At 44.1% G+C, this 25,245-nt stretch overlaps 1 protein-coding gene across 1 annotated transcript in view; it reads right to left on the reverse strand.

The window, feature by feature from the left end:
• The window catches only part of CDKAL1 (CDK5 regulatory subunit associated protein 1 like 1), a 3,349,023-nt gene that overhangs the window by 2,145,732 nt on the left and 1,178,046 nt on the right, over window positions 1–25,245 (reverse strand). Inside the window, exon 7 of the mRNA XM_069613575.1 lies at window positions 5,990–6,110. Within this exon, the coding sequence (XP_069469676.1) occupies window positions 5,990–6,110 (121 nt within the window). The remainder of the gene's footprint in view (window positions 1–5,989; window positions 6,111–25,245) is intronic.

Below are 25,245 nucleotides of genomic sequence, written 5' to 3' on the forward strand. Positions count from 1 at the left end.
CCGCTTGCAATATATTTGGACACAGCCCTACAGCCTTTTATACAAATGACAGAAACTTACCTTAAAGACACCACACATTTTCTGCAGATCATTAAATTGATCAAAACAGATGAACCTAATCTACTACTGTTCACCATGGGATGTAAGCAGTCTGTACACATCTATTCCGCACAACCAAGGCATTGAAGCTCTAGAATGGTTCTTACTCAAATACCAGGACATCAATATACACAAAACCTTTGCCATTGAACTCATCAATCTCATTTTGTACAATAATTATTTACGCTTTAACAATCAATACTATCTTCAAAAATCAGGAACTTCTATGGGCTCATCTGTTGCCCCATCATATGCAAACATTTTCATGTATAGATTCGAATGTACATTTGTTTTGGACAATCCTATCTGGAAGGACAAAATCAAGAGCTGGCTCCGAAATATCGACGACCTATTCGGCATCTGGATTGGTACAGAATCAGAATTTATGCTTTTTTGGAAATATCTCAATGAATGTAATGACAGGATTCAGTTTACTATACAAATTGGTAAACCATCAATCAATTTCTTGGACATGACAATTGAAATTACCAACTCAGGGTTCAATACAAACATTTACAGAAAACCCACAGATGTAAACAGTTCCCTGCATTTCCACAGTTTCCACCCCAAACATCTCAAGGACAATCTACCCTATAGCCAATTGCTTAGATTAAAAAGGATAACTTCAGACACTGAGAAACTACAGGATGAATATGTCACTCTCAAAAACAGATTTATAGACGGAGGCTTCCCAGAAGATTTATTGGACAAAGCAATTCGAAGAACGGAGATACAAAGTCGAAAAGAACTTCTGACTCAAAAGACCAAACAAGTCAAAACTAACCTAATACACACCCCAAGATACTCCAGCCAAAGCTTTCAAATCAAGCGAATAATCCATAAAAACTGGGATTTAATCAAAACAGACCCACAACTGAATTCCCTTTTTCCGGAACCACCAATGTTAGCATTTAAAAGAGGAAACAACTTCAGAGATCGACTTATTAAAGCAGAGACAAGAAAAAAACCTACTCAAACATTCCTGAGCAAACCTAAACATGGTACTTTTCCATGTCTTAGTTGTCAACATTGCTCCAATGTGATTAAAGGGGATCATATTAGACATGCAAATACAGGCAAGAAAATTCCATTGAGAAACTATGCAACCTCTGACGCTAAAAATGTCATTTATGCACTACGTTGCCCGTGCGGGAAATATTATGTAGGCAAAACAACGAGGAAGGCAAAAGAAAGATGGACGGAACATAAATCTAACATCAGAACAAAAAACATCAAATCACCCGTCTACAGACACTTTAGAGATCATAATCACAATATTGCACAAATGAGGGTAGTAGTTCTGGAAGTTCTACACCCCCTACCCAGAGGTGGGGATATTGAAAAAAGACTTTCACAAAGAGAACTGTACTGGATCCATCGACTCAACTCATTAAACCCATTAGGTATTAATGAGGACTACTATTTAGGGCCTTTCCTATAAACATCTATATTGAAAAAAAACCTGATCCACACCGCTACATCCCAAATTATTAAAATTGAGCCATTGTAGAATCTAATAACATCAGATTGTGAATCCTGAAATGGGACAGCTTTTGATTTTCTTTGTGATTAGATTCACAGATGTACCTTAACCAAAATATCCATTGATGACTGTGTATAAATCTGTTTCACCATGTCTTACTATTTACAGATAGGAACACTCCCTTGTCGCTTGGTCTAAATATATACAATAATATCTGTATAAATTCTAATCTATACCTATCTTTGAGTCATAGTTACACTCCATAGAATGTGAATCCTCAAATGGAACAGCAGTGTATTTGAATCTCATCAAAACCTCTCAATTTTGTAACTTGTTAATACTGTTGTTTATTTTATACCAACACATTATAAACATATAAACATATTCCGGCACTCTGTTACCTTGTTGACATGGACTATCACTTGAATCCCGAGTAAAAAGATTTTTTGACTGACTATGTAGTTACCGTGACACTTACAATCGTGTATTACCCTGCACACGAAATATTCAATCTTTATTGGAAAAATGCATTTAGCCAATAAATATGACATCTCATGACTCCCGATTCATTGCCGACATAGTAATCGCTTCTTTTGTTTACTCAATTACTATATTGTAAAAATTGCCGCACTATGCGTGCGCGTTACCCGAGAGGACTACTTTTTTAAGAGCACGCAATAGCGTGCCTACGTCATTGCTATGTCGGTATAAATAGTAAACACACACTGCAGGCCAACAAGCTCCAGCGTGATGGCGTCAGCTACCGCGTCTGCTACAGCGTCCCGCGATTCTTCATTTCTAAGTAAGTCTTCATGAGCACAGGCTCACACAGCCACTACTCTGTGCTTTATAAGCACCTTACTAAAACGATACTTACTTATCTTTGCAGTTACGAGACGTCCGCTCAGTGACACTTTGAATTTTCACGTTGATCTTCCTGTTACCAATCTACCTCCACCTCCTGATTGACGTTTTTACGTATCCCTAACAGGTTAGCCTTTCTCTTTATAAACCCGTCTTTTTACAGATAAGACTTGCTAAACTTAGTAACATAGACAGATCGAATATCAAAGAGTTTATCACTATTTACTTTTGCGAAAGCTTTGACTTATTATATACTTCTCTCAAGCCATTATGTGCTTTCCTTTCCATAGGCAACTACGTGCATTTGTTATACCAGTCCTTTTTTTGATGTTGAGGGACAAGACAACTAGTGGAACCTTTAAATCTACACAAGGTTAACAAGCTAACTCTTTTTTAAATTAACACTCTCTAAATTGTAGGACTACTTATAAAATAAATTCACAACAGTATGCATAAAATTGCAATTTACTATAAATTTTTATTTTCTTACAAAATGGTTGAGATAAGATATACTATAATGAAGATATTTTGTCATTGTTTACATTGAAACTTCAAGCTCTGAATGTTGAATTAATTGTTGATTGCCAATTTTTACTTATTCTAAAAAACATTTTTTCCATAGAAGTGATGAAAATTCTCGAATTATGTACCCCTGATGAAGAGAGAAATCTCGAAACGCGTTGGGTGATCGCATTATGAATTAAAACCAAATTCTTGTGTGAAAATCTTGTTACTGTACTTAATATTATGTTTTGATTGAAAATTGTTATTCAATCTGACCCATAACAAATTAAGAATTTAACTTTCCTAAAAACATATGAAATCCTTTTGGTGACTCTAGATGACAGTGTTACATTACGTTGTCTCATGAGAGTACACCTCATTGTCAATTTATTTTTCTGTTTATACAGATCTTAGATAGTGTGCAGGGCACGGGAGTTCCCCAAGTTGGGAACATCCACCTTCTTTTTTTAAATTTTTTTTTATGTATATACCACTTGCAGCACAATCGCAGATTAATGCACAATGCGCTGGCTGTAATTGACAGGTACCCTCCTAGTTCTAGTGACCCATGTGTCTGGGGCATCTTTAAAGTTTCGCTCAGAGATCACAGTTGGGCACACACTACCGTTAGTGGTGGCAAGAGAATTGTTTAAGTCGAGCAGGATGAATGGCTTCGCCGAATTGGCCCAAGCAATCCGAACCTTTTAGGCCAACCAACATTTTATTTAAAATTAGTTGAAATAGTGAATTTTAAAGCACACAATTTAGAAGACTTTGGTTAAAAAGACCATATATGTTATACTGTTCTGTAAGCGATTAAATGAAAAACTTAAACAGATGCAGGTTCAGCATAATCCAGGTGCATTTTACAACACGTTTTCATGCTGCCTGTTCACAGAGAAAAAAAAAACATAAGGCTTACTCTAACAATATATGCTAGCATTGCCCTGTACAACACATTTTCATTAGGCACGTGCCTAGCAATGGCAAGCATTCTAATGACTTATCAAGGGATAAAATATCCCTTCAAATGAATGCTTACAATTGGGAACTTGTGGCACTACCATGAATAACACAAGTTCATGCTTTAAGTTTCCAATGTAAGCAGGGATTGCGTTGCAGAACTAATTTTAAGGTTGCTTGTCCCTTCCCAAATGTATATGCCTGAACTGTGATTGTAAAAATACGTTTTAACAGTTCCGTCACCCTCTCATCTGCGTCCCACATACAAATACATGCATACATACACAGACAACCACGTACATATACCCAGACAACAGCTCATGCACTTGTACTCACATACAGACATCTGCTCCTATGCATGAGACACACAAACGCGCGCACACACACAGGAACAACTACCCTCAAGCATGCGTGCACACACGTTGTCTACTTAATACATCTTTGCCACCAGCTTTCCCCTTACGCAAGTAGTGGCGAGAGGTCTCAATCAACATGCTATCCGAGTCCAAACTCCAGCACATGCCCTGACGCCAAGAACCCAGCACCCTGCTAAGCTTCCAGAGATGCGCAGTCAGTCAGCAAACCTTAACAATAAGCCTTGCAAAGATGCAGAACAAAATGCTCACAAATGCAGGCATACAGGAAGCCAGATACCCCTCAGTGTTCATTTCCCAAGGACAGCCCAGCTCAATTGCTCACACCAGCTGAGGGACTCACTCACATTTTAATGGGCCTGACCATAATGACTGGCAGGGCATGGCTCGGTCACCAGTTATGGATGAACTGACGAATGCCCAGAAGACACATAACCAGACTAAAGTAGAATGCATACACCCAATAAAGTGTGTTCTGAACTCAAGACAAACAACGGGAACTAGGAGCGGAAAGTAGCAACTGATAGCAGAGAAGCGCAGCACAAACACAAAAACAAGTGGCCCAACAGAGGAAGGTCTTCATAGACAACAAGGTTACAAAACACCATATGTGCACATAGGAGAGAATGCTATAATCCGATTCACCTCAATGTGGTTGAACTAAGAGAAGCAATAGATATATTATAGTTGAAGTTAAACCCCAAACGGTCATGCATCAAATCTTTGAGGTAGCACAGTATGTGAACAAAATCAGTGCACTACAACTGAGGGTATTGCACTATTCCCGAGGAGTATGGCTCCCATACTTACCACTGCCTGATTGAGAACACTAATTGACTGGAATATGGCGATTCTGATGGCCTGGGATCCCGAAACAAAGACTGGATTCGACGCAGGTATGCAAAGCGTGAGACATGTTAGGAGGAGGCTCACTTGATTTTTTCCTTCTCAGCATGATTGATGCTCCCTTCATGAATGCAGACTGGGTCAGCTCTGAGAAAACCAGATACCAAGAGTTTTCATATTCTTTGTGTAACACTACATAGCATTGGGCCTGCTTGCTCTCATTGTCGAAAATGAATACAAGTATATTGATATAAAAAGACCAGATTTCGAGGAAAGCACAAACATCCAGGCCTTCTCATACACGACACCCTCCGAAGCACTGAAAGGTAATACAATTGAGAGTTTTTAGATGCAGCTGTGGGTCGCTTTGGTAACTGCTGTTGCCATTTGCATTGCATATCATTGCCACACTCCTCGGAGTACAGTAGCCATTGCATAAAGCTCGTCTGCCGACAAAGCATATGCTATGAACACGGTGGTAGCCCCCAAAAATGTAATAACTAGAAGAGTATGCGATTTAACTCTAGGGAATATTTGCTAAATCAAATCTGTATACTTTTCCTTTAACACCATCACCAGAACAAGCCGCTTTATTAAAAAAAAGCACATTTATCCTGCTGGCTGCATGCACCTCCACCAACAAAGGAAATTGAACTGCAATGAAATCAGGGAACAGGGAAATTATTGTATTTCCTTAAAGGACACTCCACAGAATCCCTAAGGGGTTTTTCCCCTCGCCCCCTCCCTTGCTTCAGAATTACACTGGGCCGAAGCAGCGCACCATGCCTGGAAAAAAATGAAATTGAATTCTTAGGCGGAACTGAATATTTTATGAGCAAATTTGAAAGAAGCTTACCCTGTATTGATGGAAATGATTTCTATCAGTGGGTTCCTCCTAATCTTGGGCAAATCCAATCGCACGCCCCCCAATCGTTTTCCATTATCCTTCTTTTGACCCAGCAGTCTTACCGAGTGACCTTCAAATCAAGCACAAACACATACACATAAGTCACAACACTTGGTTACAATGCATTACTCCCGACAATTGTTTTAACGTCGACATTAACTATTAAACAGTAGATGGGACAGGCAGGCAGGGGGGCTGGGGGGAGAAGGTTCTAGCAGATGAACACTTTTAAGCCACTTGTCTGATCGATTTTCTCGTGCTGGTCTGTTCTCTCCCCACCGATGGTGGCTGCAGCCTATTGATTTCTCAGTAACCAGCACTGTCAATGTTCATTGGCGTGAATACATGCGAACATGTGAAATGGGTGGCCACTAAACCATGAAATGTCCATATTGATGGGCCATGCGACCGTTAGAGGTCAACTTTATTATTAATCATGTACAGTCGCGAACAGTCATGTACAGCCACAATACAAATGTAGAGCATTGTAGATCATTAACTACCAAAAACTGGACTATATTGTATTGAGGCGTAGTTTGCGACATCTGAGAGAAGAGAGAAATGGCCAAGGTGTCTAGGATGTTCACTCAGAACCTCTAGGTGAAATGCATGAAGTTGTTGATAGCCATCGAAAATGTTATGCTGAGTATGGGTCCACTACATCTGCCCTGTCCCATGTGGTGTCCCCCAAAGACCATCATTGCAGGGCGGAGAGGGGCTGCATGAAGGAAGCATACAAAGCATGAAGGGGGCACCCCAAACTCGCACACCTACCAACTAAAAAAAAACCTGGCCCCCTGCCACTGTTCCTCAAATTTACCTTGAACCCAATGCTCAAAAAAGAAATGTTAAAATAATACACGTCCCTCTGCCATCTTCCAATATATCACTCAGGTTTTCCCTGAAACTTCCCCACCAGAAAACAAAAGAAAACTTGGCATCCTGCCATTTCCCTTCACCACCCTCAAAGCAATAACACCTAGCATTGTGCCACCCAACCCCCCCCCAAATTTCTCCACTCCCTTTGTGTGCCTTGCCCACTGTGTAGGAGCCCAACCCTCTGAGTTTACTATGGTTTCCACATTCCACTGCTGTGACAAATGGGAACTGCAATTTGAAAAAAACATTAGCACCTGGGGGCGCAGCCAATCGGGTTCCGCGGATCGCAGGCTGAAATCTCTGATCTCAGCGCGCGTTCCACAGAACACGCGGCTTGCCTCCCCCGCCGCAGGTCACCATCTCCCCCCTCACCATCTCTGTATGGAGCCCCATCTTCCACAACCATAGCGGCCATTTTAGCAAAGTATTTTCATTAATTGAACGGGATGCATCCTGTTGAATGAATTTCCTTTTTTAGCACCCCAGGTTACTGCTTTGGTAACTCAGGGTGCTAATGGTGTTAGACCCCCTGTGCCAGACCTTGGAACGGGGTGAACATCCCGGTGCCCTCATAGGCCCCATGGTTTGCTCAGGCCTATAACTCGGCTGCCATTACACCCGTTCCAGCCCACCATTTTACAGCATTATTCATATGGACCACGCATCCCCCACTTCTGTTGGTGGGATAGCTTGCGTCTATAAGTCTACTCTGCCTGCATGCGCAATTCCGTATGAACATGGGAATAAAATGGAAACTACTAGTCCGTTTATCAATCACACCGTCTTGTTGCTGTTATGTTTTTAGGTTTCTCACCCCCTTATAATGATTCCGCCTTTTTTGATGCCTTCTTACATTGTGTGGCTGAGCTTCGAATTACATTTAATAAATAGGTGATAGTTTGGGATTTTAACTTGAAAATTAATTCTGGAATAGATCAGCCTACTGTGCGATTTATGTCTGGAATTAGGGACTTTGAGCTACAACACCTTGTGTATGGCACTACCCATCGGTTGGGTAACACACTTATCTTTTCCCACTTTGGTTTTGGTCTTTTCGGCCTTGCAACTGGTTTGGTCAGAACATTTTGTGATAACGTTTTCTGTAATGGCCGGGGCCATTCCTGAAGTATGTTCCAAACCCAAAGTGTGGAAGCGTTGTTGACGGTCTGCTGACACAGCCAGTGTGGCCCAGTCCATTCTGTCAGGCTGTTTGGCCCTTTTAGCAGTGGAATTTGTGTCTCAGTCTCAAGTATTCACTGAGAAGGCCGATTTCTTTGCCCCTGTTAGACTGGGCAGACAGCGAGCACTCCAGTCTGAGCCATGGTTTGACGATCCTCTAAAGCTCTGAGTCCTGTAGCTTGAGCGGCGGCATGCTGAATGAAAGTGGAGAGGCTCCTATCTTCAGGATGATCATGTGCTTCTGCATCAGGCTACTACTTTGTTTCACAACGCTATTATGGCCGCTAAGAGCAGGTTTAATTAAGGTAGAGTGGAGTCTGCTCTTAATCAGCCTAGAGAATTATCCAAACTTGTGCGCTTTTTATCCTCTCCTGTCTCAGCACAGGCTAAGGTCGCTCCGTCAAAGGAGTTGTGCATTTCCCGGTCAAGCGTTTGCTGTTACAAAATTGTGGGCATTCGCAATATGATTGAGTCGTCGAGTTTGGGGCCTGATGGATATGCCCCAGTCATGTCTAATGGAATCCCACCGAGTATGTGGTCTTCAAACCCTTTTTCTTCGGCAGATATAATAAAGCCAACCCTTATGCTTAAATCTGCCTCTGCCTTGGATTCTGTCCCATTAGCTGTGTGCAAGGGCATTATGCCAATTATTGCCCCATGGGTGGCCCAGGCTATCAATCATTCCTGCCAGTCCAGGCTTATCCCTTCCCGTTTAAAACACGCACTGGTGATCCCCCTTTTAAAAACACCTTCACTGGATCCTTCCTATACTGCTCATTTCCACCCGATTTCTTTATTGCCTTTCTTTATGAAGTTATGGACTCTTATTTCTCCTCTTTTTCGTTCTTTTCTTGAATCTTCTAGTTTCTTTGATCCTTTCCAGGCCGGTTTCCGCCCTTGACGGGGCACAGAGTGTGCTGGTATCAGTTGTGGATGACTTTGCAGGTCTCTCTGATCAGGGTGGAGTGGGAGCTCTGATATTATTAGATCAGCTGCTTTCGACACTGTCGACCACTCCATCATGCTTGCTAGTCTTGCCGGGACAAGGATAACAGGACAGGTTTTATCTTGGTTTCAAGCTTTCCTGGGTGTTCGTGCACACACTGTCCTCCTTTTCGTTCTGTTGCTGTTCCTCTGTCTTGTGGGCTCCCACAGGGTTCGGCCTGGTCCCATATCCTGTTCAACGTGTACATCCAGCCTTTTGTTGAGATCATCCACTCGCACAGCCTCCGATGCTACTCCTACGCGGATGATAACCACATTATTCTGTGGCTTGATCTATCCAAACCTGATCCAGCATCTCAGCTGTGGAGGTGCTTCGAGAACGTGGGTTGTTGGATGGGCTACATCTGGCTTAAATTGAACAGGGACAAGACTGAGGTCCTGGTGACGACCCTCCCCCTTCTGCTTCTTCTCTTTGAACTACTCCTTTTTGGCCTTCTTCTCTTGGGTTGTTTCCAACTCTGTTTTTTGTGGCGAAGGATCTGGGAGTTAAGCTCTTCTCCTCTTGGTCCTCGGAGGCTGGTGGCTGTTGTATGCCATTCTAGGCACTATAAGCTTAAAGTTCTGTGTAGGGCACTGAGCTTTCTCCCTGCGCAGTTTCATGCTGACCAACAGTCTGGCTTCAGAGCTGCCAGAAGCACGGAAACTGCTCTCCTGAAGATCCATGAAGACCTGCTCTCCAACCTTGACTCCAATACCCCGTGTCCTCATCTTACTTGATCTCTCTTCTACCTTTGACATGGTCAACCATGCCATTCTGCTCAACCGTCTCTGTGAAAACCTGGGTATCACTGATCAGGCCCTGGCTTGGCTGACCTCTTTCCTCTTCGACGTCTCTAAGAAGTCACACTACCAGCTGCACCTCCTCAGAGGTATTCTTCCTTCCCAGCCTCTTTATAAATCTGCCTGCTTCTACTCTCCGCCCTCTGCAACTCATCCAGAACAGGATTGTAAGACTTGTCCTTGAACTCAAGCCCAGGATTTGTATCTCTCCAGAGCTAAAATCTCTGCACTGGCTGTCAGTGGCTGCAAGGATTACGTTCAAAACCCTCTGCATTGTCCAAAAGGCCTTCTGGGGCCTCAATACCTCCAACTCTCTCTTCCTAAATATCTTCCTTCTCGAGCTCTTCACTCTTCACTCATCTGCTTCCAACTCCCTCAGGGTCAGTCGCTTCTCCAAGCAACAAGTTGGTGGTAGATCTCTTTCTTCGGCTGGGGCCTCCCTCTCGAACAGCCTCCCTGAAACTTGTGAGAACCATCTCCGGTTCCGGAAGCACCCCAATACCTTCCTCTTTGCTTCTGCTTTCTCTCCTCCTCTCCCTGCTGAACAACTAACTGAAACTGCACTGGTCATCTGGCTACCCTCTGATCTCGGGCCCAGGTCCCCTTCCCTACCACCTGCACACCTGCACTGCCTCCCGGGCAACCCTTGCACTTGGGGGGGGGGGGGGGGGTGGGGGGGTTTCTGTATACCTACAGTCCCCCCAGCTCTCGACACTTGATATCTGATGTCTGCACTTATCCTGCACTTGCCACAAGCTGCCATACTTTTTACCTATTGTTTTTATTTTATTTATTCTTTACTGTTGATCCTATGTATTGCACTGCCCCCTCCTCCTTCCCCCGCACTTTCCCTTCCCCTCCCCTGCACTTGCATGATCTCAATGTCATCTGGCCTAGTACGATCGTTGTCTTGGTCTTCCCTCTGTTCCCCCTCCCGTTGCCTCGTCGTGCCTTGAAACACTTGTCTATAGGTGCATTATAAATGCCATATCATATGCTTCAGTGGTTGCTGCACTGGTGCTCAGTGTGCTAGACTAGTGTAACAATGTATTTGGCCCAGACACTCTAGTTCATCACCTCCAAGCATTGCAAAAGGCGGCAGCCAGACTGGTGGTTCACATTCCTTACCATATGCCTATTTCTCCTGCCTTACAGCAGTTGCATTGGCTTCCTGTTGCCCAGAGGGTGCAGTTTAAATCCATGTGCATTGTGCAACAGCCTTTTATGGACCGGGGGAGGAGTATTTGCAGTGCAAGTTTCGCACTTATGGCCCTGGCCAGGGAGCTCGACCTTCGGCCTTGTCCATTGTAATTTTTAAAACACTACTTTTCTTTCCCACTCACTAGCCATGTCCTTCGTCCATGACCATTTGCTATGACCTTCCTCCGTGACCACTGTACATATTCCACCAATATCTTTTTGAGGCCCACTAGCCATGGGCTTCGGCCGAACCACTGTTCATATTTTACTTCTAGGTTTCCTTCTGTCCCATTAGCCAGGGCCTTTGGCCCTGTTCAGTAAGCACAGCCTTTCACCGTACCCACTATATCTATATTCTGTGGTTATCACACGGCAATAACCGCAATTACGTTTGAAAAGGGAAGTCTTTTCTGTCCTCATCGGCGCTCCCCATGTGCTGCTTTCCCATTCCAGAGGTCTCCCGCCTCCCCCAGCCTTATTTGTTAGCTCTCTGGCCCTTTCCCTTTCTGTCTATTTCATATGACATTTTCGTTTCGGAGCACGTCTTACATTGTAATCGCAGTTATCTCGCGAGATGACGGTATTCCCTCGATAAGCCGTAAATCTTTTTTCTGTAACTGGATTCCCAAAACCACCTCCAACTTCACTTGGTGTTCTCCCCCCTTCCCACCTCTAGCCTAATGCGTTTTTATCTTTCTTTCACTCCAAATAGTTTTTCCAGTGCTTATTGTTTTCAGCTAACCCCGATATAACTGCGGCCATCCCTCGCAACGAGTAAAAACAAACTAAAATGGCAGATTTTAATTCCTGAAAAGACACTCTGGTGCAATGCTTCCTAGGAGAAAAAGCTATTTTATTGTGAGAAGAGGGCGCCCGCTTCCCCGTAAAATACTGTATAGAATGAAGCCAGACCCCTCCCAGATACAACAAACGTTTAGTGTGCAGAAAATGAGCCAAATCCACCCTGCAAGTCAAACGTTATTAGCAAATCAATTTTCGGGTTTCCTATGTTTGTTTTATTCATTTATAATACGCACCCGACCCGAAAGTAATAGGGCGCAGCAGTACAGGATATGTGAGGCATAGGTTACATAATTACACATAGTATTAACAATATATACAGGTTGTATCAATAGTACAGTAAATAGTAAATTATATACAGGATATTAAACAGTTTGCAGGTGGTATATCAGCAGGATAGTGGGGGGTAGCTGGTGCTGGTTTAGCTGACCAGTTGTTTCAGATGGTTGATGTAATTGGATCGGAATTTCGGGTAGGATTTCTCCTGATGTATAGTGGGAGGGCAGTGAATTCCATACTTGGGCCACCCGGACGGGGAAGCTGGCACCTCCAGTCTTGGTGAGTTTAAATCTGGGAATGATCAGTGTGTTGGCATTGGAGATTCTGGTGGGTCTGGAGGATCTTCTTTCTACAAACCTATAAGTTAGGTAGGGAGGAACCATGTTGTTGAGGGCTTTGTGAGTGAGGAAGGCTACTTTCAGTAGTATTTTATCTTGGGTAGACAACCAGTTGTTATTTCGCCTTATCTTAGAGATGTGTGCTCGTCTAGGGATACCACGGTCTGCTCTCAGGGCGTTATTTTGTAAAATTTGAATTCTGTGTATGATGCGTTTGTTGGCCCCGATATATAAGGCGTTGCAGTAATCAAGTCTAGATAGAGCAAGAGCTCTAGCTAGAATCATGCAATTGTCAGAGAAAGTGTTTACCTGCTCTGATAAGCTTGCATGTGTAAACTGTGGCCGAAGCCAATGAGTTTACCTGCTTGTTGAAGGAGAGGGTAGCATCTAGATGGAAGCCATGAGTCTTCACTTCCCTGGTTACCTTAATAGTATTCCCATTGATCTCAAATGCAGAATAGTTCTGGCCTAGTTTTTTGAGAGTGGAATGATTGCCCAGAATGATTAACTCTGTTTTGTCATCATTCAGGCATAGACCGTGAGTGGCCATCCATGCCTGGATGATGAGATACACCCAGTGGCGTAACACAAAATGTGGGAGCCCCCCTGCGAGCCATGCTGAAGGGGCCCCCCCCATCTCGGCAACAAATCATGCTCATGCCACACTCTGGGCCGGCCCCGATTATCACGCTTGCACAATACGCATGAACGTGCTGCTGAAGGGGTATGCCGCACACTGTACTAGGAGAAAGATCTAAATATGTGTTTTATGGAATAGCACACTCTGAGAATAATTGGCTAAAAAGCCAGAGTGTTTGCAATATTTTTGTAGGGTAACACCAATCCAACATATGCAAGTCACCAACAGTGCACAGGAACATTAATGCTTTGCTATTAAAAATGCCATGCCACATTGAACACATGTCCCACTGTTTGCACAATGTAGACCAGTATAGAAGCGTTGTAACATTACATTACAGTAAAGCATGCCAGGCCACATTTAGACAGACCTAGACTGGTTGCACAAAAATGCCAGTCGAAGCAATAATACTCATCAAGAAGAGAGCACATATTGAAGCCTGGGTCTCTGCTGCCTCTAACAACATGGCCAAACTCTTTTAAAATCTGCATGGAACTGGTCAATCCTGGTCTCCACCTCTCCTGAACCCTCCCAGGCCCTCTGTATGGCTCTGGCCTCTCACTTCTCAGCTAAAACTCAGGACATCCTGTCCACTATCTTCTCTTGCTCTCCCTCGTCAACTCACCCCCCCCTTTGGTCATCTCTACCTCTCCTCCTCCTTTCTCCTCTTTCTCTCTGACAACACCTGACAAGGTTTCTGGACAAGTCCGATCCATGAAGGTTACGTTCAAACAGGTGCTCCCCTGCTTCTCCAGAACCATCAAGGGCAATATTGAAACCCTCGCTGCACCTTGGCCAATTTCTGTAATCACTCTTTCACCACTGGGACGTTCCCCTCTCCCCTTAAGCACTCCCTTGTGCACCCACTCAAGAAGCCGTCTGGCGATCCTACCTGTCCGGCAAACTATCGCCCAATCTCCATCACACCTTTACTGGGCAAACTCTTGGAAAAAAGCTGCCATCTCCCAGCTTACTCTCCGCATTTAATCTTTTGGTTGTCTCCATGACCATAAGTATGGCTCCAGAGCTGCCAGAGGCACAGAAACATCTCTCCTGAATACCTCTGATGATCTGCTCTCTAACATTGCTTCCAGCATTCCTTCTGTCCTAATCCTCCTAGATCTTTCCTCGACTTTCAACGCAGTCAACCAAGCCATCCTGATCAATCGACTACGTGAGCCCAAGTAGTAAATAGTTGTTTTATATTATATATAAGCAATGTTGACATGCTGTCTCTTTGCCTGCATTCCTGGCTTTGTACAACATGTATCTAAGTGTACTAGCCCTGGCATGCAATAGGGTGCAGTATACTTTCTATTCACTACGGCGCTGTGTCGCCATTCCCTAAATGTGGATAACAAGGCCGCGCTAGGTCGCCATGGTAATCGACACTTCCTGGGAGGAGACTTGGTGCTGAGCTATCACAGTACAGGGGAGTTGGTATACACGATGTAAATCTTCTCCATTAGATTCTGCTACATACTGGATACAATTGCCCACAGGGACATATTTATTGATTTCCTGTCCCTTTTTCCAGCTTACAGTTGCAATTGTAATAATTTGGATTACGCCCACGGTTGGGGCATACGCATTGCCGCGTCCCGAACTGCAATGCTTGCCAGCAGCTCAGTTCTACAGCCTGCCCCCCGCCATCGTACACATTAGGAACGTTACACTTGTTACAGGTACAGGATGGGATTTACATTGTGTTTATCTGGCTTTGTTTCTCTGAGTACTAGGTTGCTAATATTCGGACTTATTGGTGGATGTAGGTTTTAGCCCCAAATCTTCACATTGACTTGTTTTATAATAGGACACAAGGTCCCAGTGTTCTCTTCTACAACAAAAGACTACGGCTCAAGTTCTTTCTCTCATTGATTTGAGAGTGATGGTCCACACATTTTCGATCTAGACGCATCATGGCTTATTCCTGGGCCCGGCAGAATTAGAAGCCGTAAGTTAACTGCCACTCCTTTTCACTTGGGAATCATTTCCACCCAGGTCTTATCACTGCCTACTTTTCCTAGTCACTACTTTATTAATTTGTCTAAGTGTACTTTGGGAATATAAATCACATAATCCTTGTTCTTGCAGGCAGACTGCACAGTTGCATGCAGCCTTTTCTTTTGTCCTTTGTTTCATCTTTTCATCCTTTGGACTGCTTTTGTCCTAAGGTGCAATGGTGTATAGTATGTACAATATCTATTGACACGCTATTATATTTCTTCACTTTGAGATGGATTAGAGTTCATATTACCATCATCACTTGGGGAGCACTGGCTTTAGCACAGGCGGTGTGATCCGCCTGAGGCTCTACACAGTAGCTAGTTGTTCCGATTTTAACTGTTTTTTACACAATTCTTATGTTTTTTAGTTTTTATTTCTATTCCTCGGGGGTCACCTTTTTGTGTATCTGACTCTGGTCCTGAGGAAGGCGTTATATACATCTATCAACGCTGAAACGTAGGATACACCTGCTTTTGCAATACCCTACCAAGCGGGTAGTAGTCTGCTGGGTTTTAGTCTATACAGCCACTAGTCGGCTGGGTTTTAATCTATACAGCCACTCCGCATTGTCTTCCCAAAAAAACTCCTTTTTTGTTTGTGTATTTGTTGAATTGTTCTAATAAATTGTGATACAAATTTTGTTCTAGATTATTAAGTTGTACATGCTTAATACAATATTATGTATGAATCAATGTACCTTTGGTTTTGAAAACACAATGTATGATTGTTAAAACTAAGAATATACATCACTCACCTATTTAGGAGTGTGGTTGGAGGGATTTGCTCATGTAGAGAGACAGAATACAGTTAATTGGTTGGACCGATATTCTTTAAATCCTTTTCCTGTTGGGACACACACCTTTTGTTTATTTGAGAACCTGGGCATGACGGATCAGGCCTTGGAGTGGCTGACCTCCTTCCTCTTGGACTGCCCCTCCCAGGTCCAACTTGGTCCCTTTCTTTTCCGTCACCTCTCTGTCTTCCTGTGGCATTCCCCAGGGCTCTATCCTCTCACCCTAGTTTTTCAACCTCTACTTCGCCTCTTTGGCCCACCTGATTTCTACCTTCTCTAACTTTCAGAGTTATGCGAATGGAACTCGGCTTTCCTTCAGGCTCCTCTCATCACTTGCTCATTCCTAACTGTCTATCCGTGATTCAGGATTGGTGGACCTCCAACGATATTGATGTTAGTGCCATTAAGATGGAGATCCTTCTCATTGGGACCCCTGCCCCTGCTTTCTCTCTCACTCTGGCCACCCACCTTGGGCCCTCTTCCTTCGCCTTCCTGCGAGGCAAAAAACCTTTTGTCTCATCTTCGACTCTACTCTCTCGTTCTCTACTCGCATCTCGGACATCACCAAGAGGTCTCACTACCTACCAGCTGCTCCTCCTCAAAGGGACTCTTCCCTTTTTCACTTTTCCCCCAGAAGCTCACTGACTCCAGAGCCCCGTTTCTCTCTAGGCTGGACTACTGCAACAACTTCTTTCTCAAGCTGCCTTCCTCTACTCTCTGCCCTCTGCAACTAATACAGAACAGGACAGCGAGACTTGTCCTTGGCCACAAGCCCAGGAATCTTATTTATACAGTCCTGAAATCTCTCCACTGGCTCCTGGTGGTTGCAAGAATAAAGTTCAAGGCCCTTTGCACTGTCCACAAAGCTTTCTGGGGTCGGGCCCACACTACAACCAACGCTCTCTTCCAAAATACCTTTTTTCTCTATCCCTTCCCCCAGCTACCTCCAACTCTCTAAGGGCTAGATGCTTCTTCAGGCAGAGAGTGGGGGGTAGATCTCTCCTCTGTAGATGCCTCCCTCTGGAATGGCCTCCCTGCCCCCCTCACTTTAGTGGACAACCTGATGTCCAGAAGCAGCTCAAAACGTTCCTCTTCTCCTCTGCTTTCGCTCTCTCCCTCAGCTGCTGACCTACCTCACCTACCTGTCTGCTGTACCGACTGGCTGCTTGGCTACCCTCAGAGTCTCACTGAGTCCAGGCTCCTTCTTGATCAATCACCCTTTCACTGCTAATGGCCTACCACGCAGTTAGGGACTGTAAATGTAACCCTGCAGTCCCCTGTCCTCCTTACACTACCCAGAGCCGCACTGTCCTGGCTGCACTTACTCAGAGCAATTCAGCCCTGTTTTCCCCTCCCTTCTTCTTTGCACTCCCCCCTCCCTTTCCCCTTGCATTTCTCATTCTCGCTCTTGCACAATTTGAATGACACAAGCCCTAGTAAGATAATTTCTCTAGTCCACCCTCTATCTTCACTCCATTGCTTGTCGCGCCAAGAATCACTTGTGTACAGGCGTGTTATAATAGGCTTCTATCATATTATCACAGATGCTCAAAAAAATATACAATGCTGCAGTAAGAAATGGCTAGACTGACAGCACCCAAATGCCAATCTAGCCAGGTAATTACACTTAGCAGGATTGCTTTATCAGAAAAGCGCAGTTAAAAAAAAAGGTCATACCAAATTGAGGAATAACTAGACTGGCTGCATCAAAATGCCCCTCTAGCCACTAATACCACATATCATGCCTGCGTAGCCTGGACATGGAAAACCATTATGATTTATCGCACAATCCCACCTCCCACACATCCCCTCTCCCTCACATGCCCTATCCCAACCTTCAAAATCAGCTCCTTGGCCCAGAATTACCTTTATGTCCCTCTTCCTTGTCCTAGAGCTTATGTTTGAGGCTCCGGGCCTCATAGGTAAGTACTGGGATGAGGAAGAGTGGGATTAGGAGTAATGAAGATACAGGTAGCTAAGTCAGGCATTACCTCCATGTACCTCTACCTCATCCCAGTGCTTGTGTATGAGGCATATTGCCTCATACACAAGTAGTGCCTCATACACAATTACAGGAACAAGGAAGAATGGATCTAGGAGTAATGACGATTACCAATAAGTAATTAAGGCATTAAACACAAGTAGGGGCTTAACAATATTCAGTTGACTGGGCTGCAGCACTCGCCCCCAGAAATTATGGGCTATGTTGACTAGACCTGCCTGGCCTTTAGAGTAGTTGCCGGACAGAACAGGACTCCGATGTTAAACGGCACCTGGGTTTTGCTGTTAACAAGGGCCAAGCAGTTACTAACGTAAAGCATTTCACTGTTAGTACCTGCATTCAAATGTCACATTTTTTAGGCAATTGAAATTGTGATATGTGTTTAGCACTTTAATGGCAGGAAAGTGATTGGAAGTGTAGAAAGGGAACAGGGGACCATTCATTCTCACAACAGTTCATAAGTGGGTGCTTTCACACTTATAGGAGAGAGTTAACTGCTTGTAACATTGAAACTGCACTAGAATAGTCTCATTAAAATGCATAAAGAAGTTAGATGCCCCCACACAAATAAGTTTGCCTACCCCACCACCCGTGAAGTTAGCGCCTCCCCCAACATTTGAAGGATCAGCCCCCCAAAATGTAGGTTTTGTTGCGCTCCTGAATACAAGCACAAACACCATTCACCATATACACGCATGCACACCAGCCATCCTTTCACCATGCAGGCACACCCAGGCAGCCACCCATTCATCATTTAAGGGCGCACCCTTTCACCATACACGCACACCCAGTTACCCATACATTTGTGTGCACTCTTTCACCATATACACACACACACACACACACACACACACACACGTACGTCATGGGGTTGAGGGGAGCCCTATTACTTCAAAAAGAAATTGGGCCTCAGTATAAGTTTGCTGGTCCGGTAACCAAGGTACCGGTAAACTTGCCAGTACTGTTAGCAGACCGGCAAACTACGAGTTCTGCTCGAGGGTGCCTTCCCACCCGCCAGGTCTGACCTGGTGGGCGTACCGGCACCCGTGAGCAGAGCATGTCAGATGCACCGGCACCATTCTCAATGGTGCCGGTGCATCCAATCTCCCCATTCCCATTGAACCCTATGGGGATCAAATGGGAATGTGGAGCATTTTTTTCCGGCGCCCGGGAATGGGCAATTACCAGGTCCGGATGGCCGTAATGACCCGGTAATTGCCCATTTGTCGAAAAAAGCGCAAGATTGGCGGCAGCCTGCAGTTTTACCGGCAAAGCTATCTGATTAAGGCTGATTTTGGCAATGATGGCAATGCCACCACCTCGCATGTTGTTTCTATCTTGTCTCAAGATGGTGTAGCCTTCTGGGATTGCTAAAGAGAATAGGGGTCCAGCTGCCTCGTGCAACCACGTCTCTGTAATGGCGAGGACGTCCAGTTCATTAGCCAGTATGAGTTCATAGATGTCGGTTGCATGTGCTGTTAGGGATCTGGTATTTATTAATCCGCCTTTGAGTGGAAGGGCTGGGGTGGTGGTTTTAGTTTAATTAGTTTTGATAGAGGAGGTTGGCGATGACCTAGTTGTACGATTAGTACTGGATTGTTGCGTGATGGTTCTTTTGTTGGTGGCAGTGAGGGATCTTGTCAGAGGCTCATGTGGTCTCTTGAGTCTGGCTCTCAGTCTGGAGTTTCTGGTAGGCGGAAGACAAGGTAAGCTTGGTGAGATCGACTTGCTCCATGGTGGTGCAGTGGAAGGTGGCTGTATGGGTGGCGTTGTGTTGGAAAGTCTTGGTAGTCGGGTGGAGGGTAGTACCTGAGGTAGGGCATGATAGGAGCAGTAGAGTGTGCAGATGCTCATGGTGTATCGGTATGGGTTGTAGGGCATGTAGGCATGTGCTCAGATGCACATGTGGGCTAAATGCAGCAATCAAATGTGAAACACAAATGGGCTAAATGCAGCAATCAAATGTGGGGCACAAATGGGCTAAATGCAATAATCAGATGGCAGGGCACAAATGGGCCAAATGCAACAATCAAATGTGAGGCACACATGGACTAAATGCAATAGTCAAATGGTAGGGCGCAAATGGGCTAAATGCAACAATCCAATGTGAGGTACAAATGGGCTAAGTGCAATAGTCAGATGGTAGGGTGCAAGTGAACTATGTAGATAATAATGTTAGTAGGTCCAGGTGGTTGCAGGTGCCTTAGGGTACATAGAGTGGCTGAGGTACATTAGCAATAGCAGACTAGTGCACAATGATCGGGGATTTCACAGGGAGCCGTGGGCAGCAACAGGCACGTTCCGCACAATTAATACAGTTGAGGCAGTGGCTGCATCGTTAGCATAAGGGCCATATAGCTGAGGGCATGGCGGTATGACGCGGTTATGAGGTAATAGTAGCATCGTGTCTAGGTAAGCTAGCAGCCATGCACAAACTGGGTTCGAAAGGCCTTAGGATGGCTGCCGGCTCTTCCGCCTGCCGGCGGATGTTCGTGTTGAAATAGTAACACGAACACACGTTGCCTGCAACGTGGAGGCTTCTCGGGAACTAGCTAAGGTGTGTGGCCATGGAACTAGCCACACACCTTAACTATAGTGTGGCAGTAAGAATACACACCCACACACACACACACACACAAACACACAAACACACACACTTTTTGGGCAGCTTATAACTTTGCAAAAAAAAGTATAAGGCCCACTCTGATTTTTTTTTTGCAAAGTTTGGTGTGGTTTGGTCCGGGGGGGGCAAAGTTATAGGGGGGGTCCTAGCATTTATTTTCCCATAGACTGAATGGGGGAAAAAACTTTGCTCACGCCTACAGCCCAAACCGCTGGACGGATTTTGACCAAATTTGTGGCAGGAGCAGCGGCTTGGTCCCATCAGCGTGCTTTTGTAAATTTGGTGAAACTCTGTCCAGTAGTTAGGACACCGATTTGTTAATCGGCTTGCGTCATGTCCACGGATATGCGACGTGTTCGCTGATTGGATGATGAAGAGCGTGAAATGCGTCAGATTTTTGGAAACGCCCGCCATCTTGGATTTGCAGACTTCGCTGCTGTTCGCGGACATTGTGGTAAACACATTAAAAAACACAATATTGCACTTGTCAAACTTATCAAATAATCTCTGGGGAGATGAGGGGTGATGAGGATGGGATGGGATTATGGCTGTAAGAAGCAAAAAAACTGGTGTTTTTTTGCCGCAAAAGTCCGCAAACAGTTCGGATGTTTGCGAATAGTCCTGCAAAGTTCGCAAACACCTCAGAATTACCAGGTTGGTGAAATGAGATTCTTGAATGGCTTATAACTTTGGCGCCACTTAATGGAACTGCAGGAAATTTTGCATGTATATTTCTGAGCTGATACTGAGTGAGTATGCAAAGTTTGGTGGGATTTTGTGAAGAGGGAGCAAAATTAGAGGGGGGGTGCCAAAATAGTGTAAAGGCTTATAAATATGGTGCCATTTGACAAATCTACACACAGGTTTCCAAAAAGATTATAGATCTAGATATAGATGTTTTCGTAAAGCCTGAATGGATTTTGTCAAGTGGGAGCTATCTTATATGACGATTGTGTGTGCATACATTTGACACTTTTGAAAAAATAAAACCTGGGTGGATTTCCAGCAAACTTGCATAAGGAGCATTGGCAAGGACCTATAAGCTTGGTTTTGCAAATGTGCAAGTGTTTTATTATTTGACAAGTGTAATAATGTAGCTACAAAAAATAGCGGTACACCTTTAGTGACTGAGGGGTAGCCTGCAGCCATGGGCAGCGGCCAGATTGTCCGGGTTATGGAATAAGGTTATGATCTGGACAATCTGGCCACTGGCCATGACCACCAGGGAACAAAACATAGAATTGAAGTGGCCATGTCCACCTGGCACTGGCTTTGTGGTAAAGTTATTCGAAATTAGGATAGATCTGAAAGGGAAGAAAAATGGGCTTGTGTTAATATGGTCATAGGGTTCTCTTTTTGCCTTCTGCAGGCTGGCATGGAAAGCGAAGAGTGGCCCTGTATGGAACCCTCACCTTCCCTTTCCATGGTGGCCATCTTGGAAAAGGATTTTCCTTCCTACACCTGTGGCGTCCCGGTGTAGGAAGAAAAATACTCTTTTAGCACCCCGGTTTCCTGCTTTGGGAACGTAGGGTGCTAATGGCCTTCATCCCCCATTTCAGGGGCTGGAATGGGGGAATAACGGTCCAGAGACCTTGTTATCCACCCTCGCTTCGCTTGGGCAGATAACCTGGGCTGCTAGGCCGATATCCACTGTTCCAGTCCCTGGAACAGAGGATGAACGCCACAATATTCCCATTAGCATAACACAAAATGCAAATGGAAATATTGGAAAATCTTATTGAGTCTATGTACTTTACTGAGAAATATAAAGCAGATGGAGTCTATAAATGTTTTGTTAGCTCTATTTTTTAACTGTGAAAGGTGTTTCCTAAAGGAATATGTCTTTTGTTGTTTTTGGATGTATTTTATTCTTTTTGGCAGGAGATCCGAGAACGAAATGTGGGGAGGGAAATGAGGGAAGAGGAACCAAACACTAATATGGAGGGGTAGGTGGACAAGGGAAAATGTGGGGGGCAGTGTTTCTCATGCTCCTTGATTACAGCAGTGGTGGCGGCTCTTGGGGAGGAGGGATGACATTAGCTGATGCCATTTTAAGATAAATAGCAGTTTTGCTAAAAGTATGTACTGTTTACTAGATTGTTAATGGATAATGAGTAGGAATAGGTGTTGGAGCTGTGCAAGGGAAATTTTGAAGTTGAAATCATTCATCATTTAGATCATTAAAAAAAAATGCAGTTCTGAACTGTCCGCAAAGCAGAGATCTTATTTTGAAGTGCGGACGGGTTCTCAGACACGTCATCATGCCTCGCGCCAGCGTATCGGGTATCAGGTAATATAATCCCCATATATATGGTCGCTGTAAATAATATTGCCGGGAAAAGGTTGTGGCAATATTATATGGGTGACCATATATATGGGGACAGGGGCAAAAAAAAACAAAAGAAAAATTGATGTCATGGGTCTTAGTCTTAGCAGTGCACGGTGGTGGCTTCAGTTATGGTTGTTTAGCTTACCATAACCGGCAAATTTCTGGGGTTTTTCGATTTTACTTGAAACCATATCGTCCCTTTAACAAAGTTTTTTCATTGAATATATATCCCTGAAAAAAACGTTAAAGGCACGTTATGGTTACAGGTAAATGCAAAAAAAACCAAAAAAAAAGTAATTTACAAGATAAGGTAAGCTAAGCAACCATAACTCACGCACCTCACCCACTGTGCACTGCAAGGACTAACGCCCATGACGTCAAAGATGACATCACATATCATTGATGACATGACTGATTACCTCATATGTCTGGCTGCCTCTCTTTTTTTGTTCAGTGACTTATGTACAGCAGGTGCTTTTCTTCACTGACAGTCAGGAACAAAACATTCAAAAGGTACTATATCTGTAGACCTTACCCTTCTCATATGTTTTTACACTACATTCCTTAGGGTTGAGGCATAAGACACATATACACTGGGGAAGAAGCAAGCCTGAAACACAGCAAGCATTTCTGTGCATGAAGATAAGCAGTTAGGGTATGAACACTTTCTGGTAGTACTGCTACTTATTTTACCTACTTTACTTTGTCTGTGTATGCATGTGTATATGTTGTGGTTTCTTTATGTTTTGTGTACAGTAGTACAATTATGTAGTAAGAGATGCATTCCTAGCTACTTAATACATGTTTCAGAGTGCACAAAACTCTGAAACGAAAGCATTAATCATTTTACTATCCAATATCGGAAGATTTTGATTATTGCACCTGTACGATGCATGCTGTAGACAATGGTGTTTATAGCAATTCATTTGTAAGTGAACTATTTATCTCATGATAGTTCTTCCAATGATATCCGATAGTTTTCTGCCAACATTACAATGACAATCCCTTGTGGAGGCTGTTTATGAAAACTATATACACATGTGATGTCATCAGTCATGTCATCAATGACATTTGTGAGTTCATCTTTGATGTCATGGTTGTTCGTCCTTGCAGTGCACAGTGGGTGTGTGAGTTGTGGTCGCTTAGCTTACCATAACTTGTGAATTTCTGGGGTTTTTCGCCTTTACCTGTAACCATTACGTCCCTGTAGCAACATTTTTCCATTGAAATGCATAGGTTTTTAGTAGCGCAACTTAACCAAAACGTCCCTTTAACAATGTTTTTTCAGTGAATTTCATTGATTTTTAGCAGGATACCCTTAGTTTGTAAAGATGTACTGTGCAACATAGTGAAACGGCTGGCACCATGGTGACAGGCACAGCAGTCGTGAACTATGCGTCCAGTTGCGGACATCGAGTGGCATTCAACCTGCTTAGGAAGGCAGGTGCTCTCTTACATAGTGGTACCAATCACCAAACTCAAAGAAAATATACAAACAGCACCATGTACAAGAATTGCAAGGGAAAATAGAGTAGGTGTGCAAATTGTGTATTTATGAAGCAAACAGGACAAAGGCATAGGGAGTACACCATGATGGAATGCACCAACAATAGAAGTGACGTCTACCTTCAACAAACTTACTGCACTGTGACTGTACATGGGAAAAAAGAACGAATATATTGATAAGGAAAGCAAGGCAGCACAAGCTTCACTCCGCATGTTCACATCTAATCCACCACCTAGGATTACGTGTGGGAGCGGGCGTTTGGTCGTTGTGCAAGTACACGCATGTGTATCTGTTCCTGTGTGCTGGTAACACCGCCACTGTGCAGCATATGCGCAGGAACGGTAATTCGGTCGTGGCACCCACCCACGTCCTACAGGTAGCTATGCAGATAAACATCGCATCTGCTGTACCCTATAAACAGCCTCCATTTTTCAAAATAGTCGGCACACATGTGGTGCACTATTATTCAGAAAAGTGGCAACGGTGTGCATAGGACACCTATTGGCATCCACCAATGACATTGAAGAGCTCTCCATGTAACAGTATCAGTTCTGTACAACAGTCCTCTGCGAACCCACCCCGCCCAGAAATGTTATTGCACAATCCTCTGCCTCCACAGTCCCATATCCATGGCCGCCATCCTCAAAATCCCGGGATGTGGCTTTCGTGCTGCGTGGGGGGATACCTTACAAACAGGGTAAGGGGAGCTCGTAAGGGGTGGCTCTAAAAAGAGGTTTTTTTTAACAAAAAAAATTTTAGATGCTTATAGAGAAACCCTTTTTCGGTTTTTAATTGATTTTGTGTTTTCTTGTGCTCACATTGTTACATTAAACTCTTCACTCC

Source organism: Ambystoma mexicanum, chromosome 5p, assembly GCF_040938575.1.
Source record: "Ambystoma mexicanum isolate Mex_15411 chromosome 5p, UKY_AmexF1_1, whole genome shotgun sequence".
In the NCBI taxonomy this organism is placed as follows: domain Eukaryota; kingdom Metazoa; phylum Chordata; class Amphibia; order Caudata; family Ambystomatidae; genus Ambystoma; species Ambystoma mexicanum.